This window comes from Diceros bicornis, chromosome 15 (assembly GCF_020826845.1).
Source record: "Diceros bicornis minor isolate mBicDic1 chromosome 15, mDicBic1.mat.cur, whole genome shotgun sequence".
Classification (NCBI taxonomy): domain Eukaryota; kingdom Metazoa; phylum Chordata; class Mammalia; order Perissodactyla; family Rhinocerotidae; genus Diceros; species Diceros bicornis.
The window spans coordinates 15,169,469-15,187,528 of NC_080754.1; the positions used below are offsets into that span (position 1 = coordinate 15,169,469).

An 18,060-nucleotide genomic window follows, 5' to 3' on the forward strand; every position below is an offset into this window, starting at 1 on the left:
AGAGATTTCTGTTTCGTTCATCTCATCCTTTGCCATGGACCCTCAAAGTCTATGCACAGACCTTGATATGGCAGGATTTCAAGAGTCCTCAAAGCTCCCTCTGGTCTTTTTCTCCTCCTTGTGCATAATTGAGGATTTCAGACAATATATAATCATACAGAACTTCCTCCTCTCCTGCCTGTCAGCTTCTCCCACATTTCTCTGAACACAGTAACCTTAGGCCATGGATACCCAGTGGGAATTGCACTTAAATAAATAAAGAGCTTTGATGTTTATTTTCACCTGAGGACCTTTGCCCAAGGATGCCTGAACCCACTCTTGAGGTGACATTCATTTTGCATGACTCATTTCCTAGCTTCGGGCCCTCCACAACCTGGGCCCGGGCTCTCTCTTACTAACCTTTCCTCCTGTTCCTCCCTTATGTCACCTCTTCACCCCGCAGCTAGACTGGTCTAAATTATGAAATGAAAGGACTCTTGGCAAAGTGGCACAGAGAAAGGGTGACTGTAGCCAAAGTTGGAGAGCCTGCATTTTAGTCCTAGTTCAACCCCTGGCTACCTTGTAGCCTTAATAAAGCCACTTAATCTTATGAACCTTAGCTTTCTCATCTTTACAACGGAACAACTTCCTTGCCAACCTCATAAAGTAGTGAGAATCAAGCAAAAAGAAAGCATATATATATATATGTACAGGCTGTGTGCACCCTAGCACCATACATGTATGATGCCTCTGAATAGTTCACCCACATTCCTTCGTGGCCTTGGCCCCTATTACTCCTCCTACCTAGAACGTCTCCCCTCCCCTCTACCATATCTGAATTTGAGCTATTCTTCAAGTATAGCACCCTCCTTAAAGTGTTTCTAGCCCACAATGATCACTTTCTCCTTTTAATTACTATTCTTCTTACTGTCTGCACTTCTCACTTGGAATTCACGGATTTCCTTTATTTACTATTACATTTTATGTTTATGTCACACCTTGCCAACTAGAGTGTAAGTTCTTCAAGCCTCTGAAGCCCTGCCCTACCACTGCAGGTGGTAGGAGCACAGATGCTGACCCACATTCCTCGGGGTACAGAGATCATCCAGCCAGAGGAGAGGGGAGGGACTCAGAAACATGGTCCCCTGGTTATGAATGTCTAGATGCAGTTGGTAAAGACACTCTCCCTCACATTGAATCTGCCCCTCAAGTTTGAATCAGGGAAGGAAGAGGAGACTGATCATCTGAACACATTTCAGAGACTCTTTCCTTGTGTATTGACGTCTCCATCCCATTCATTTTCTAGTTTGGCAGTATTTCAAACAGTATTTAAAATGGTAACCATTTCCAATCCGCTCTTCTAAAAACAGCATCCTAGAAATTCTCAGTAAACACTATTGTCTGGCACTTGGCCTCTTTCCAGTTGGGTGGTGATAAATCAGGGAGTGTATCATGAATTTAGAATCGTGCTGTGATTCCTTTTCATGTTTTTGTTCCAACTGTGTGTTGGCACAAGGAGCCTGAGAGTGTAATGAAGCCAGTTTGCATAAGTAAAGGGAGCAGACAGGAATGGGAAGACGCTAGGGGAGGGTATTTTAAGTCTCAGATTATTCTAAATACTGTGTTAGGCTCAAAACACTAGATTTTTACAGGATTCTGAAAAAATAACATTCAAGCTAGCTGTCTGCCTCAGTAAAGCAGTGCTTTATATCCTTTTCTAAAATTAAACCAAATAGGTAGATTGTTGTCCCAGTATCCAGATTTCTGAGCTAAGGTTGAAAGTACTAACCCACTTGAATTACAGGAGATTCAGTCTCCAAAGGATGCTTACACTTGAACTTGAATCTCTGCAATTCAACACTCTGAGGCTTTCTGTTAATTGACAAGTGGATCTCAGGGCACAAAATGATGGCTTGTCATCTATACTCCACATAGCCCAATGTTTCAGTGATAAACGGCTTATCTATATTCTCACTGTTGTCGCCCTAAATTGACACCAACCAGTCTGAGGGATTAGGTTAACTGGGATACAATCTATTGCTCTCAACTGACTGCCAGGAAAGCCAGAGAGTTGAGGTGTAGAGAGCTAGCTGGGTATTAAAGGCAGAAACTCTACATTTGTGCTTAGCACAAAACGTTGACAACTGCTATGTCTTACCATTTATCTAGGTAATTCAAGGATGAAAATGATTTTTTTTTTGCTGTTTTTTTTTTTTGAGGAAGATTGGTCCTGAGCTAACATCTGTTGCCAATCTTCCTTCTTTTTTCCTTTTATTTTTCTCCCCAAAGCCCCAGTAGACAGTTGTAGGTCATAGTTGTACATCCTTCTAGTTGCTCTATGTGGGAGACCACCTCAGCATGGCTGGATGAGTGGTGCGAACGTCCACGCCCAGGATCTGAACCAGCGAACCCCTGGCCGCCGAAGCGGAGCGCGAGAACTTAACCGCTGCACCACCAGGACAGTCCCAGAAATGAATTTTAAAATGTTTGTGTTGAGTAACTACTAGGATAATTTCTCAGTTTCCCCTTCACCTTATGGCATGTGCCCACGGGAAGCTCACACCCACAGAAGGCAGAATGGGGAGTGGCTTGAACATGAGATTTAAAATCAAATAGACCTGAGTTCTAATTCTTGCCTTGCCTATATTAGCTCTACACCTTGGGAAACTTCTCAATGTCTCTGAGCTTCCGTTTCCTCCTCTGTAAAAGGAGTTAGTAAGTCCTTCTTCATAGCGTTGTTGTGAAAATTAAACCACAAAGTCTAGGCAAAGCACCCCGCAGGATGTGCCCCTTTCTGTTGTCAGGCTGAGGCAGGGGGTTTGGAGGATTGACCTCTGACCTAAGAATAGGACACCTGGCTCCACCTGCAGCTCTGGCGAAGGCTCTAGGATGCTGTTCACCCAACCACAACCTCTGCTATTGCTGCCATGTTTCTCTAAGTAATGGATTAAGTAGCAGTTATGTGATGTTTTCACATCTAAGGAATGATATAAATAAATGCAAAGCACTAGGGGTTCAAGATAAATTGTAGTTGGGCACTAGGTTACTGAAAAACTGGGAAGATGAGCTAAAAAGCCTGTACAGTCTCTTGGAATGCAAATCTCATTTCAGTTTGAGCGCACTGGGTAGGTTGAGGCCAGTTGGAGGTGTATGTTGTCACCCGTAACTGAACACCTTGCAGAGTCCTAAGCCTTAATGATCACTAGTGGAATCACTGAACTTGCTGAATAACAGCAGCCATACTGGACAGGAAAAATGAGTGGGAGAAAGATAAATGGCACCAACAAGCTCTCCCACCCAGAAACACTAGTCTCCTCTCTGTCTAGTGAAACAGATTCGCTTCTCTCCGTCTTTTGAATTTGTATCATGTTTATTTCATCGTGTCTTTTCTAATCTATGCTTATTTTGGACATCACTAGCTCTTCAGAAAACACATTTCTGCTATGATCATCAGTGGGATTGCAAGACTGAAATGCTCCTGTTGGTACTTTCTCTCTAATAACAAACCTGGTTCTCTTGCCAGCCCCAAAGAACAAGACTGCCATGAGCAAACCCAGCTGTTTCTGTTTTGCCTCGTGTGACATCAGCAGAAGCTGTTGTTGGAGTTTCATTTGCTAGAAATTTATGATCAGGGATACTGTTAAAAGCAGAAAAGACCCAGCTGGGCTTTCAAATCCCTGACTAAGGGAGTGGAAAGACAGAGGGAGAAATGAAAGGCATGACTAATATCAGGGATATAGTAGGAAAACCCCTTTCTTTTGACTCACAAACTAGGGGCAATGGAAGTATTTGCCAGATGGGTGCACAATTACAATCCTGACATTTTACCCATGATTATTTTTCCCCTGGCTAAAACCTAACCATGAGAAGCACTTTGCCTGCCCTGCTGACTAAATGGCCAGGGTTGGGTGATGGGTGTTAGCAAGCTGGACAAAGTCCCAGGTACTCAGGAGGAGAGCAACAGAGCACACCTCTAGCACTTTCCCACACCCCAAAGAGGGCAGTGTGCCCCCACGTTCCAGTACCAGGTAGAGTTCTGCTTTGAAATCAGTGATTCTTTTGGTTCTGACTGGAACATTCCCACTTAAATTTATGTACTCTGAGAATAACCAAGCAGCTGTTAAACTACTCTAACAGCCAGCCTATCCTCTGCTAACCTAAGTTTATATAGTTACTTTAAGGCTCTGGTTAAAAATGAGTAATAACATACAAAAAGTCTATAACAAGACATGCACACACACACAAACCTGTAGAATCAACCAAAACATTGGGTTTTGTTCTAATACCTAGACACACTACGGATGGAAGAGCTAAGAGAATTGCTCCAATGCACACTTAAACTTTTTGAAACCACTACGGATAAATGGACACCAGAGTTGCTCTGTTCAGATCGTTAATCCAAATTTAGACCAGACTAGAAAAAGTGAATGACCCTCTGAGAGATGGCTTGAGAGAAGACTGCCTGTCTCTCCTGGTAGGGGGCATGCAGGGCGTGGAGTCACCCTGTACCTTCAGTAGGATAGATGTTGTCCTCAGTGGCATGAGATGGCTCCCTCCCCTCTGGGTATCTGAGAGAATCATTCGTGGCTCACATTACCCAACGTTAATTTCTCACCTTCTTCTCTGAAGTAACTGGATCATACCCTTTCCTCCTAGATAGCCTGGAGTAGATGACAGCATTAAGAAGCTAGGGGTAAAATCTTGGAGGGCCACTAAAAGGTGCAAGGAGACATGTAGAGGAGAAGGAGCATCCTCACATCACTGAAGAACTTTACGTTTAGGATGGGGCTTATTCCTGTCCAGACCCTTCCTTGGGTTTGACCAGATTCTGTTATCATTCTTTGGATGGTGGCAACTAATCCAAAGAGAGAGTTCCTGAGATGGACCTGTGACTTGCTCAGCGCTCATGGCGCTCAGAACCAGGCAAAGCAGAAGGAAAGACTGCCCATCTCCTTTTTCATACACACACACGCGCACACACACACACACACCACACATGCTCATTTTATAGAGGCTCAAACTGACATGACATCTTGACTCCAAATTCAGCTGTGTCTCTAGAGTATTGGAAATTGGAGCAATTAACCCAGTGGTCCACACTCCATCCTTCTGGCCTCTTACTAGTAGTTGGGCAATGATGGGGGAGGCAACCTTGAGGGGAGAAGGTTTTAGCCAGCTGGTTTTAAAAGTATTTGTGAGGGTCACACCAACAAGGACTCTTCTCCTTTCCCAGGCATACCCATGTCTCACTCAGGCTTACCTTCCCCTTCTGATTGTTGGTATGGACCTAATTAAGGGGTAAGAAAAACCTTGCCATTTTCCCATACATATGCTTCTAGTTCCTAAGGTCATGCAGAGAGAAACCCTTTTCCTAAGTTGTGACTGGAGTCAATGCACGTTATTTTAGGGACTCCTTCCTTCTTGTGTTCTTTGAACTTGGTCAAAGGGAGCTGTATCCAGAATTATCCCTTAAAAGAGAGGAGGAAGGATGGGGGGTGGTACTGACTACAGGTGCTCCCCTGGGCTCATGTCTAAGGTCCCCCCACCACTGCCTGTCCCTTGGGGCTGTGAGTCTGTGTGGAGAGAGGTTCACAAAGCATCTAAACCAAAAGGAGCTGCTGGCCTGGCTGCCCTTCCTTGGCAAACCTCCGGATCTTCTTGACATGGTACAGGTTCAGCCACAGTCTGCCATCCAGCAACGTGATTTTAGAAAAACAACAAACCAAATGATAATACACCCTGTCTCAGCCCACAGAACAATGCCAAGGAGAAGGTTACTTACGAGGAGCCTTCGTTTGCCTTCGAAGGAGCCCAGCAGGTCAGTCACTGACCTCCGGGGACTGGAGGTGAGGTGTTTGCTGCTGGGTTTTGGGAAGCCTTCCTGCTCTGTTCTCCCTGCTGTTTTCTTCTTGCTCTTCTCCCGGTCCTGCTTGCTCTTTTTCTCAGCCTTGTCCTTCTTCACTTGCTTTTCACTCTTGAGTAACTTGTCTGCTTTCTCATTCTTCATCTTTTTTTTCTTCTCCTTCTCGGGTTTCTCCAGCTTTTCATGCTTTTTCGACTCCTTTGCCTTTTTGGGGGGAATCTTCCCCACCTGCAGCTCCTCCTCCAGCTGGGAGGCAGTAGGCCTGCTGAGGTCATACTTGTCCTCATACTCATTGCTAAGAATTTTGTCCTGGGCCTTCTTTTTGGGCAGCTTCCCCTTGGCTGGCTTGTGAGGACCTGGCACTACATTTGGGTCCCGGGGGCCATGCTCCCGCCTGTCCGTGCGGTTGTCCCGGAGCCGCCCCGCTCCAGCCCTCGTGCTGTGCTCCGAGATGGTGGTGGGAGGGGCGGCCGTGAAGCTCTCGAAGCTGGTGGCCTTGCTGGGCCTCCTGGTGGTCTGTGGCCTCTCCCTGTGCTGCTCCTTCCTGGGTGGAGGGTAGAGATTCTCTGAGGCCACCGGCCCCCTGACAGTGGTCACCTCCGCTGTGGCTGGGGACCTGTGGGCGTCTAATGAGGGATGCACCCGAGGGGTCCAGGGCCTCTGGGTGGTCGGAAAGGCCGTAGTGGTTGTAGGTCTTGCAGCTACAGTTACCACTCGAGAGGTGGCCCGAGTCGCTGTTGTGACTGGAGCAGGAGGCAGGGTGGTGGCCCTTGGGGTTGGAGGAGGCGAGGGAGGAGCCCCCGTAGTGGTGGCGGGTCTTCGCATCACCTTCATCCGACTCTCTCTGGTTGGCGGGACGTGTGCTCTCCTCTGGTCTTCTTTCCTCTTCTCACTGCTCAGACCCGGCCTCCCTGCTCCTCCACCGTTGTTCCCCTCCTCCATCACCTGGCCCTCTAGCCCAGAGGCCTTACATTTTTGGACAAAACCCTTCTGCCTGATCTTCTCTATTCTGCGGATGGGGCTCTGGTCGATGATCTCATATATGGCCTCCAGCCTGACCGGATAAGGGTAGCGCTCCTCTACCTGCAGCGTCTTCTTCAACAGCACCATGCCAAACTTCCCCTTCTCCAGCTTCAAGAAGCTCATCAGCTTTGGGATGAGGCTGGGGTCCAGGGGTTGCTCCAAGACCCGGCCCTCACTGGTGATCCTCCGCACCTTGCCTCCTTCCTCGCCTGCCTGGTGGAACAGCACAATCTGCTGGATGTGCCTTTCCGCCAGCTCACAATACACATCGTCCTTCAGGAGGCTCATCATAAGGCGGTAGTAGCCTTCCGAGGCATGGGGGGCCGAGATGACCCACACCCTATTCTTCCCTGCAAAGCTGGCAAGGATGTTGGGAGAGCTGGACCCCGAGGGGAATCGCAGCATTCTTGACCGAGCTAAGGACCCCTCGTCTCGGACCATCTCACGGGGAGAACTCCGGGCTGTTGGTCTCTGCCCATTGATGCCGAACGGGGCTGGCGGTGCAGTTGCGTGAGCTACTCTCAACACCGGCACACTCCTCCTTCTTTGGAGAGGCTGAAGGTTTGATTGTTCCAGAGTGGTTCTCTCAATTCCCTGAGACCTCCCCGTGTGCCTCAGAAACCGAGCTGGCCTTCTGTTGACTGGGGCAACCAGAGGCACTTTCCGCCCTCCATGGCTCCTTCTATTCATGGCATGGGGGTGGGGTTCTGATCCGCACACCAGCCACACTGCCAACAGCATGGTAAAACTGGGTCCCATTCTCCATGTCATTGTGCAATCCTCTTTGGGAAGCAGCAGGGTCAAAAGACAGAAGGGGGAGGGAGAAAAGAAAAAGAAAGAAAATCATTTAATTGCAAACAGAGCTGGGCATTTTCTCTTTCTCTCTCTTGACCAAGAGGAGGGGGATGGGGTGATTAGAGCAGAAGGAAAGAGGTCAGAGAATGGAAAATAGGATGAGATCTTGTTGCTTTTAAACCCCTGTAATTTGTCAGTGCTTAGCAGAGACAGTTACATTAAGCAGGAAACCCAACTCAGTTCCCCATTCAGCATGCTTGCACTGTTTCAACTGACTGTCTGATGGTCCAGAGAAAAGGCACACTGAGCATATTAATTATGACTACATTCCCATTTCATTTCTTCAAATAAGCCCCAAAGAAACAAACAAACACACCAAAGACAGAAGGATTACACACTTACATTGTGGCTCATGGAGATGGAATGCGGAGGGTTTAAAAAGCAATCTGAAGTGTGGTCCCAGGACAGTTTCCCAGATGAAACACTTTTCCTCCCAACCCTCTCTCTCCTTGCGAGGCTGAGCGATACAAAGGGGGTGAGCCGCGCTCCAGCTCCCAAAGTCGCACCCCAGACCCACCGCCTGTCCTGACCTGAGGGCTGAGCTGCTTTCTTCTTTTCTTTCTGGCTGTGTCTTTTTACCTTCTTGACAAGTAGGATGAAGTGAAAGGAGCTGTCCTTTTGAGTCTTTGCATCTCCATTTGTCTGTCGTCTCTGCGCGGTCTCGTGTGTCTGTGTGTGCCAATCTCCTGTGCCGACAGACACAGGACGTCCCTTAAAGTGGAGCCCCAGCTAGTTCTGAATCTCGCTCTTTCTCTCTTTAGAGTTCCAGGATCCTTCTTATCACCCTTTCCCCCACAGTCTGGCTTAGTCCCTTTGTTTCCGAGCGTAAAAGCACTGGGATTAATATGTTTTCCAGACTGAGGGAAAACACAGGAATGTGATGTTAAAAAGGACTTTTTTTCTTTTCCTACACTTCTCTCCTCCCTTTATTTTTCCCCACCTTTTTTCTCCTCTTTTCCTTCTCCTTCTTTTTCTTCTTCCTCTTGCCTGGATTCAGTCCCAGAAATGCCAGGACAACCTCAGTTTTGATCCAAACCAAACTCAAACAACAGCAGCCACTGGAAATCAAGGAAACTTCACTAAGAATTTAACAGATCAGCAAAACACCGCCTCCTTCCCATTTCAACACGTTTAGAGTGGACTCGGTGGTGGTGGTGGGGTGGGGAGGGCTGCTCTTTGGGGTGGGGGAAAGTTTTGAAACACTACACATCATCATAAATCACTTTAGAATAGGATGGCTGAGGACTTAACCCCTTCCATACCTAGTAATCAGGATACTTTTCCTTCCTTTCTCTACTCATGCTGTACTTTGGAAAGGGAAAATTCTCAGATTTCTGTGCTGCTTGGTTTTCCTAGAGACAGACACTCATTTGGATCAGGGTGCTTGGCTGTACATACACAGACAGCATATATATTTATAGTTCCATGTGTATATTTTTATCTCTTTCTCCCTGCTTCATGCATTTAGTTTGAGGTTGGAAAAGCACATGGAAAACATGAGTGGGTTGTTTTCATTTTATGCTAATTGGGGATCATATTACAGTACTGCGTTCTTGTTCTTAGTTTCTCTTTGGCATGAAAGGAAGCTGGTAAAAGGTTAGAAATGCAGGCAATGTCCTCTGTTCCCCTGAGATTGAGGTTGGCCATTTCATCAGGGAAAGGGCATTAAAATCTCCAGTTCTGGGCTCTGGCTAGAGATGGTAGGCTAAGACCTTCCTCAGAGGGCATGAGTGTGTGTGTGTGTGTGTGTGTGTGTGTGTGTGTGTGTGCGTGTTGCAATAGTTTGCCCTCCAGAGGCTTCAGGTGTCTAGGGTTTTAGGCAATCCTTAGAAGGAGCCATATCAGATTCCAAAGGAAAGACCCAGGCAGCTCTGTGCCTCCACCTCCTGGATCTGCCACGAGGCTTCAGCTTTTAGCGGGGAAGGAAGGTGCCTCAGGTTATACAGATATTTCTTCTAGCCTCTCCAAGAGAATTCAGTCAGTATTAACCGCCGTAGACAGTGGTGAGCCAGGGTTGCCAGAAAGCTCCTTGCAAGCTAGGCCACACTAATAGCTCCCCTCAGTGGATAAAACCTGGGCCCTAGTTGCTGCCCTTTGATCAGCTCTGTCTCCGACTGGTCATCTGCCTTTCCTTCACATGAGCTCCCAGGACTGAATTGAAGACCTAAGGAGGTTGAGTGTTGGGGTGTCAGCCCACAGTTTGCAGACCAAGGGGTGCCAAGAAGAAAGGCCCTCCTGCAGAGCCGTCTCAGACACTTTTAGGTACAGGAACAAAGGTGGGCTTCAGACAGAGACATTCGGTCCACCAGAGTCAGAGAAGGTTTCCCTTTTCACGGGATTCACCTGTTAAGTTGGTCAAATGCCTTGTGCTAAGTTGGACAGTCCTTAATGTCATTTCCTTTCTCACATCATAACGTGTCCCACACTATCTCTTACTGGCCCTCCTCCTCTCTTTCTTTTTCTTTAATCTTCTCCCTACTAATCACAACTACCACGTATCGAGCATTTTCATGGGAGGCTCCAGGCTTGGCACGTTCACCTATTCTTTTGTCTAACCCTCACAGCATCCCTAGGAGATAGGTAGGATGATCCCCATTTTACAGATGGACAAACTGAGGCTTACTGAGTCTAAATAATTGCCTACAGTCACACGAATGGTAAGTGGTAGCTATGCAATTTGAACCAGAGTTAAGAACTGTCTATACAGCGTTGTGTCATCCTGCCTCCCCCCTTCAATTGCTTCCCATACCTTTTCTCTTTTCTCTTCCTTCAACTCCTTTTTGTGTTTCCCATATTTGTAGAAGAGTCTGACTTATTTGCTCAACCAGTGCCCTTCCACTTTTAGAGTCCTACTTTCTGGAATAATTGTGTAGCAATACTTTTTGCTTTTCTTCCTTTTTTTTTTTTTTTTGTGAGGAAGACTGGCCCTGGGCTAACATCCATGCCCATCTTCCTCTACTTTATATGGGACACCGCCACAGCATGGCTTAACAGGAGGTGCGTTGGTGCGCGCCTGGGATCTGAACCGGCCAACCCCGGGCCACCGCAGCGGAGCGCATGCACTTAACCGCTTGCGCCACCAGGCCGGCCACCTTTTTGCCTTTCTTAACAGGTCCTTAGACTCTTTTATCCTTTTTCTTGACTATCTATGGCTTCCACCAACCTCCCAACGATGTCTACAACATTCGTCACCTGTGCACTGGGAAAGTTGAAGTACAGACACTTCGGTGACTGAGATTTGACCCAGAGGGGAAGCCAGCCCAACCCTGAGCTGGATGTCTTTCTGGGGGCCTCAAGCTTTCTTCCCTTCTGTGAGCCTCAGCCACTAGATGGAGTGCTAAACACATAAGCGGGAGAGGACATGCTACTCTGCCACCTCTGTGTCTCCCCAACTCTCCCCCACCGCTCACACACACACACACACACACACACCGGCAAAGTGGGTCTTCTCGTGCCTGCTCAGGATTTTTCAACCTCAGTGGCTGAAGCCTTCCCTAGGACCTCAGAAAAGCCCCCCAGGGAAGTTCAGGGAGCACGTGCCTGATGAGAGCAATTAGGAAGCAAGTTAGCATCCACCCCTTTCTGGAGAAGCCCATGGTGATACATGTTTGTAATGATTCCCAATTTCTAGTCTATGATTTAAGAGCCCCGCGTTAAAAAGTCTCCCACTTAGATCTTTCCATTTTTTCTGTAACCTAAGAAAGAAATATTAACTGATTAGCAGAGAAGAGAGAGAGAGAGAGAGATCGATGTTGAGTCAGAGAAAGGTAAAAGGAAGAAAATTTAAAAGTAGATTTTAGAAATGCTAATTTCTAAATGAGAAACTGCCTGACACTGGTCCGCATAGTAATTTGGAGGGAGGAAAGGAAAGAACGTGCAAATCAGAATTGCGTTAGAGATGCTGGGATGGGGGTAGTCATTTGATGAAAATCAGAGTGACTGTAAGGAGGCATCCAGAAGGTGGTGTGCAAACTGGCCAGACCCACACTCACCTAAGGCTTCAGCAACCTGGGACCAAGACTCAGGGAAATCTGCTGTCCCAGGCACCCTAGAGAAACCGTGGTTTCTGTGACCTGTAGTTGGTTCCCTTGCACAGAGTAACACTCAGTGGGTGTTACTGAACTGGATTCAAAACATTGTTCTATTGCCTGAAAAAATCATTTGCTTGAGAGGAAACTAGAAAAAAAGAAAAGGGGAAAAAAATAAAAGCTCTTCAGTGTGGTCTTAGAAGAAAACCACCTCTCCTGCTCTGCGATGACCTGTTCCCCCAGCAGGAAAAATAGCAGAGCCATTTTATCACACCTGTGTGGCAGAGACACAAACAATACTCACACTGAGGACACTGCTGCACTGTGCTTTTCCTTTCCATTTTCAGACTTTAATCAATGTTCAGTCTTAAGCTACATTTATGTTCTTCAGAATGAAAAAGAATTCTCCTCTTTCTCAGTATTTGCAGTGCGGGTCAAACTAAAGAAATAAACAGCAAGGTCAAGGGGAAAACCCTGGACGACTGTGAACTCAGGATGCTGCTGTAGCCCAGAGAGGCTCTGAGAAAGGGTAATCCCCAAAAGAAACACCTGAAATTGTCCCTCCAGTGTCAACAAGGTCACATGTTTAATCCAAAATTGAAAGATATGTATACTTTTAAAATAAATAAATAAAAATAAAAGTTACCTGATAAGAGAGTGGCCAAAACTATTGAGAACAGTTTTGATATTATTTTTTCTTCATTTATTTTTAATTACATCAGACTTTATTGGGGGGGCCTTGAAGTTACTTTTTTCCAGGTGGAAAGTTGCTTAATTAAGAAAATGTCAAAATCCTAATTTGAGTACATTTAAGGGTCTTTCCCTAGCAGAGATTAAGGAGCTATGTGGATGACCTAATGGCTCATTTAAAATTTTTAGAATTTAAAGTTCAGATCTTTATTTGTTGCCATGCTAGGCGAGAGCTGTAAACTTGTGGTCATCAATTTGCTGCTTGAGAGGTTAGTTCTAGGCTGGGGAGAGGTGGACAGTACTGGGTTCAAAGTCTTAACCATTGGCCATTTAAAGCATACAAAAGATTTATATCGGTCAGATTTTCCACATCCTTAGGTATAGCCAAGAAGAGAGTGATCGTCCAGTTCTTCCTTCTTTCAGCTCTTCTCTCAAATGTTCTCTACGAGTGCAGATTTTGTACCAAGAACGATAGAGAACCCGGTATCTCTTCCCCTTAGAAGCTTATAGTCCACTGGAAAAGATAAACAAATATTAGGCAATTATACTCTCCACAGCAATACTGCCGACTTTCTCTTCATGTAAAAATTCAGTGCTGATTTGGCTGCAGCCAATTTGCACAGAGTCTACGTATGTCGGGGACTTTGTTTCTTTGATTACTAGAGCAGGCTCTACCCAGAAAGAGGCTTCCTATGGCGGCCACTGTGTGACACCTAGAAAATCTTGCTTGGTATGTTCTCTTGGCTCTGGAGTCCACTAGTGTCTGCATGAGTCCAAGATCCTCTGTCTGGCAGGACGTCCTGGATTGCCTGACTGTCCTTTCATCCTCATTGTCCCAGTTCGTGTCTTGGCTCTGTCTCCTGCACCTGCCCTGCTAGGATTGCCCAGTCTTTCACTTGCTGTTTCTCTGTATTGTTCCTTTTCTCCAGGTTTTTGTCGCATCACTCAGGGCATCACCTTATGTAAGGAGGGGTTAACCAACAGGATGGCAATTCACTCATTCAAAAAATATTTCTTCAATGCCAGGCATTGTTCTAATCACTGGGGATATGGCAATGAACACTCCCTGGCCTCATGGAGCTTGTATTCCAGTGATAGGAAACAGGCAATAAGAATATAAACCAATGAATATACCTGTACCTAGATACGGGCTTGGAAGAGATTTTTTAACAGGGAAGAGAGTAAAAGATTATGAAGGGAAGGAGGCCATTTTAGATAGGGGTCAAGGATACTGGTCCTAAGCGAAGCGAGGGGAGCAAGTCACTCAATATTGGGGGACAGGAAGAACATTCTAAGCAGAGGGAACAGCAAATACGTAGGCATTGAAGTAGGGACTGTTTCAAACGTGTGTCTAAGAAGAGTGATGTTGAAAGATTTTAAGCAAGGATGTCCCAAGACCTGATATATGATTTAAAGGGATGTCTGTGGGTGCTACATGGAGAATAGAGTATGGAGCAAGAATGGCAACAGGAAAGCCAGGTAGGAATGTACAAGTGCAAGGGAAAGGTGCGGTAGCTTGGATTAGGCTGCCAGGGGCAGTGTAGGTCTGTTTATCTCTATTTGTTAACTAATAGTAGTAGAAGCAGAAGATGTAGCACTGTAAATCATCAAAATTAAAACTTATACTTGCATTGAATTGTGGAATTTTGAAATCGAGGCAAAATATTTTGTATAAAGTAATATAAATCTTTATTTTATTCGTTCATTCAAAAACCGTTCATGGAGCACCTTTTATCTGTAGGACATTATTCCTGTGTTGCGAATATAGCAACAGACAATAGTCTACTCTCGTGGAACTCACATTCTGTTGGTGAGAGATAAGCACTCTCAAGAAAAACACTGCAGGGAAAGGTAACCGGAATGAAGGAAGAAAAGTACTATTTAAGATGGGGCGATCAGACATTCCCAAGGGCTACCCCTGTCAAAGTTGTTATATGCTGCATGTAAAGGAATCTTTGGCATATCATCAACTTTGTTGATTCTTCAACCTTTGAAGTCAGAGTTGAACTTTTGTCATAGTCTGAAGTCTCTAGGAGCCAAGTCTATTGAATGAGGTAGATGATCAAATTGTATAATTCTAGTTGGGGTCAAAATAATAGATGACTCTAAAGTAATGTTTCCTGCACAGTTCATTAACTGGCTTTGGAGGAAATATGAAAAAGGAATTTCAAAAATTCTCTGAGTGTCTGCATAGAGTAAGTACTTAACATGTGTTTCAATGAATGAATAATTGAAACATTACTATCTCCAGTTTCCCAAAATGTCTGCTTTGAAGTCAATAATACTAATTTGAATTCTGCTATTTAAAAAAAAAAATGATCACATTAGTTTGTAATCACATCTCAGAAAGGCTGTTTAAAAACTGTATTGTTAGAACTTAAATGCTTTTAACCGAAGCCTGTTGCGAAAATTCCAGAATAAAGATCAAATACAATGTGGTCTTCAAAAGTGAGTTGAAAAGTTCAAAGCAGAATTCATCTGAATATGTTAACAGGTAACATTCTAAAGTTTTAAATGTTATTTTTATTTAAAAGTTAAGTTGGAAAATAAAGACATGTGGTCCCTTTACAAATAATTTGTGATGCTGGATTTTGGCAGAAGCCTTAGCATTAACTATTGGGAAAATTCAGAGTCAGTACAAATAAATGTTAGTAAGTAACTGCATCAAAAACAAGGGAAACAACTTAGATTGAAAAAAAATTTCTGGTTGGAGGACTGTTCCCATATTTGGAGATTTCATTCATTCATTGGGTAAGATTCGTTTTGCCTATGAGAAGGCAGCACGAATTTTGCAGCCACACAAAACGTAGACTAGAATCCCAGGTTTACTGCTCACTAATTGTGTAACTTAGGCAAATTGTCATCCTCCCTGAACCTCAGTTCTTCATCTATAAAAATGTGAATGATTATTTTTTTATATAAATAATAGGGCTAATTTTTTTTCTAATAGTGATTTTCATTAGAGTGTTTCGTGGTTCAAATAACAGAAAATCCACAGCTAACTGCTGTAAACAATAGGGAATTTGTCAGCTCACACAAATAAAATGTTATGAAGTGGGGCAAGATTCTGGACTGGTTTGCTCCAGAAGTTCTCCATCTTTTTTTTTGTTTATTGTGGTAAAATATGCATAACACTTAACATTTTAACAAATTTTAAGTGTATAGCTCAGTGGCGTTAAGTGCATTCACAATGTTGTGCAACCATCAATCTCCAGAGCTTTTTCATTATTCCAAATTGAAACTCTGTACCTATTAAACAACAACTCCCTGTTCACCTCTTTCCTCAGTCCCTGATAACCACTCTTCTACTCTCTGTCTCTATGAATTGACCTGTGAATGGTTATTTTTAATGTATGAATGTGCCTACACAATGCTATATTCAGCTAATGGTGGAGGAATGGTGGCTGCACAAGAGTAATCATAAACTCAGACTTCCAGCCAAAGGCAAAAGGCTAGTGAAACAACATAGGAAAACGGTCAGACAGAGGTGCTAAGCACCAAACACAAAGAGAAATGATTAAACATTGGAAGAGATTCACTTATTAAGTATTTTGTACAATCTGGCATGAAATCAGCAGTGTTTACACTTCTTGTCTCCTGTTTGCTTTCACCTCTATGTCTTCAAAAGTCTTCCAAATGGTCTTCTCACCGCCAAACTCATCCTCTCCAATCCAGCCCCCAAATGGCCATCACTATATTTTCATAAAACATCAACGCTTCATTTGTGCTGCAAATTCCTCAACAATGAACGGAGAACATCAGAGAGAAAACCCAAGGCTCCCCTGGCCTAGAAGTCAACTGGGAAATAGGCACTGATCCTAGTGATAACCATGGAAACCTGGTGATGGTGTGAGGTTGGATCAAGCTGAAAGGAGTAATGAGACTGTATGCCTGCGATATAATACCTTAGCGGAGCTTCACACCCTGAGATTTCCTCCTGCAAGAAAGTTTTGAACTCTAACCAACAGATGAGTGTGATGTAGAGGATGCCTTGGAGGAGCAAGAGGAATGCAAGGCCTCAAGGCCATGGTCTTCAGGAGAAAATCGCTTAATGGTGTGTGTGAGCTACACAAAATGCACCAGAACTGTGAAACACCCTAGACACATCTTACAGGTACATCAAATAGTGAACATCCCCACATATGAAGGGAAAGCAGAGCCCCACAGCCTCTGCTTCCAATTAAAGAGCAGCACAATTGCATGATTTGGAAATCGAGGTGCAGTGATTCCATTAATTAAGGGTTTTAACAACTTGGTTATAAAAAAGTTTGCCTGAGTGTAAACTTGGAATAAGATGGAAAGAATTTGTTTTTACCATATTGGACCTAAATTAACCTGGCTATACCTAAAACTTAAAAAGGAAAAAAGGCAGGACGAAGATTGTAGTTTTAATTTTATTTTTAGAAATAAAATAATTTATTTTATTTTTAACAGACTGTGGCTTTAATTTTATTTTTCATTTAATGTTGTCCCCAAATAGATGGGTATTAAAACGTGACACATGCATACCTACTGATGGTGAGCTAGTGTGTCTAAATAATCAAGATTTCTGTACGAGTAAGTTTTTATAGATAGAAATATAGCATAAAACAATATTTTAAATACAGAGGTTATTTTTAAGAGTTTTTTGAAAACAAATATTTTATTATGTCAAATGAATAATATTCACCCAGTTTATTGAAATGACACAAGTACTTAGAGATTTGGAACTATTTGTTCCATAAATATTCAGAACGTGACAATCTGACTAAAGCCGAAAAGAACCAATTTCTTTCCTGTGTTTTCAATTGCAATAGAGCCAGTTAAAGGTTTACTCAACTATTCAAACTCAATTACCTCAATGGAAAAAAAAAAACAGTTGATTTTTTTCCTCCCTTTTCCCCACGGTGTTTTCCCAGCATCCTGACAGCTGTACTTTCATATGCCCAAATATTAGATAACATTTCAGGTTACTATAAGGAAAATGTTATAAATATCAGAGCTGTTTGAAGATGAAGAGAGATGCCTGGGGAAGCACTAAGCTTCCTGTTGAAGAAGGTGTTAAAATGGGGGTTCCTTAGCAGAGAATTTGAACAGTAGGTGAGTGGCTAACCCAGGTGAATGTCTAGCCTCGAAGATTCTGGGAGTCTATGGTTTCCATAATTACTATGTATGAATTGATGTAATAATTGCCCTGGCCTTCTTTTGAGGAAAAAAAATTTGCATGAAATATCTGTTATCAGAGTTGTCACCTAAAGGCACAAGGCAGAGAAGCAAGTGTCATCATAACACAAAAATAATGGACTGTCCCCTTAGAAAGTTAGTTCCCAAACATTCTTCTCCATGTAACAACTTTGCCCATCAATTAGCACTTTCATCTAACAAGAAATGGTGAAGAACTGCTGAACCACATGCAAAGATGCTAACAAATGGATCTAGCAGAAGAGAAAATCAACAAGAACGGAAAAATTCTTGGTTCTTCAAATGAAAATTATTTGGATATCAACAGATTAAAATAATTCTTTCAGAAAATCAATTAAGCCATTGAAAAGCCATTGAATAAGCTTAAAAATGTGATCCTCATTGGGACTGTGCTGTAAGAGCCCAAATGTGAGTGACAGGTACTAGGTCATGTTATGCGAT

General features: G+C 44.0%; 1 protein-coding gene across 2 annotated transcripts in view; it reads right to left on the bottom strand.

Annotated features, from left to right (window-relative positions):
- Positions 1-8,974, bottom strand: part of CCDC80 (coiled-coil domain containing 80) — a 34,536-nt gene extending 25,562 nt beyond the window's left edge. Inside the window, exons 1-2 of one of the 2 annotated variants that reach the window (XM_058555785.1) lie at positions 8,251-8,974; positions 5,762-7,647 (exon numbers count right to left, since the gene is read on the bottom strand). In XM_058555785.1, coding sequence (XP_058411768.1) covers positions 5,762-7,636 — 1,875 coding nt within the window. In that variant the 5' untranslated portion in view covers positions 7,637-7,647; positions 8,251-8,974. Of the gene's footprint in view, positions 1-5,761; positions 7,648-8,062 lie in introns of both variants that reach the window. The other variant, XM_058555784.1, reaches the window with a different exon arrangement.
- Positions 8,975-18,060: the final 9,086 nt, after the last annotated feature.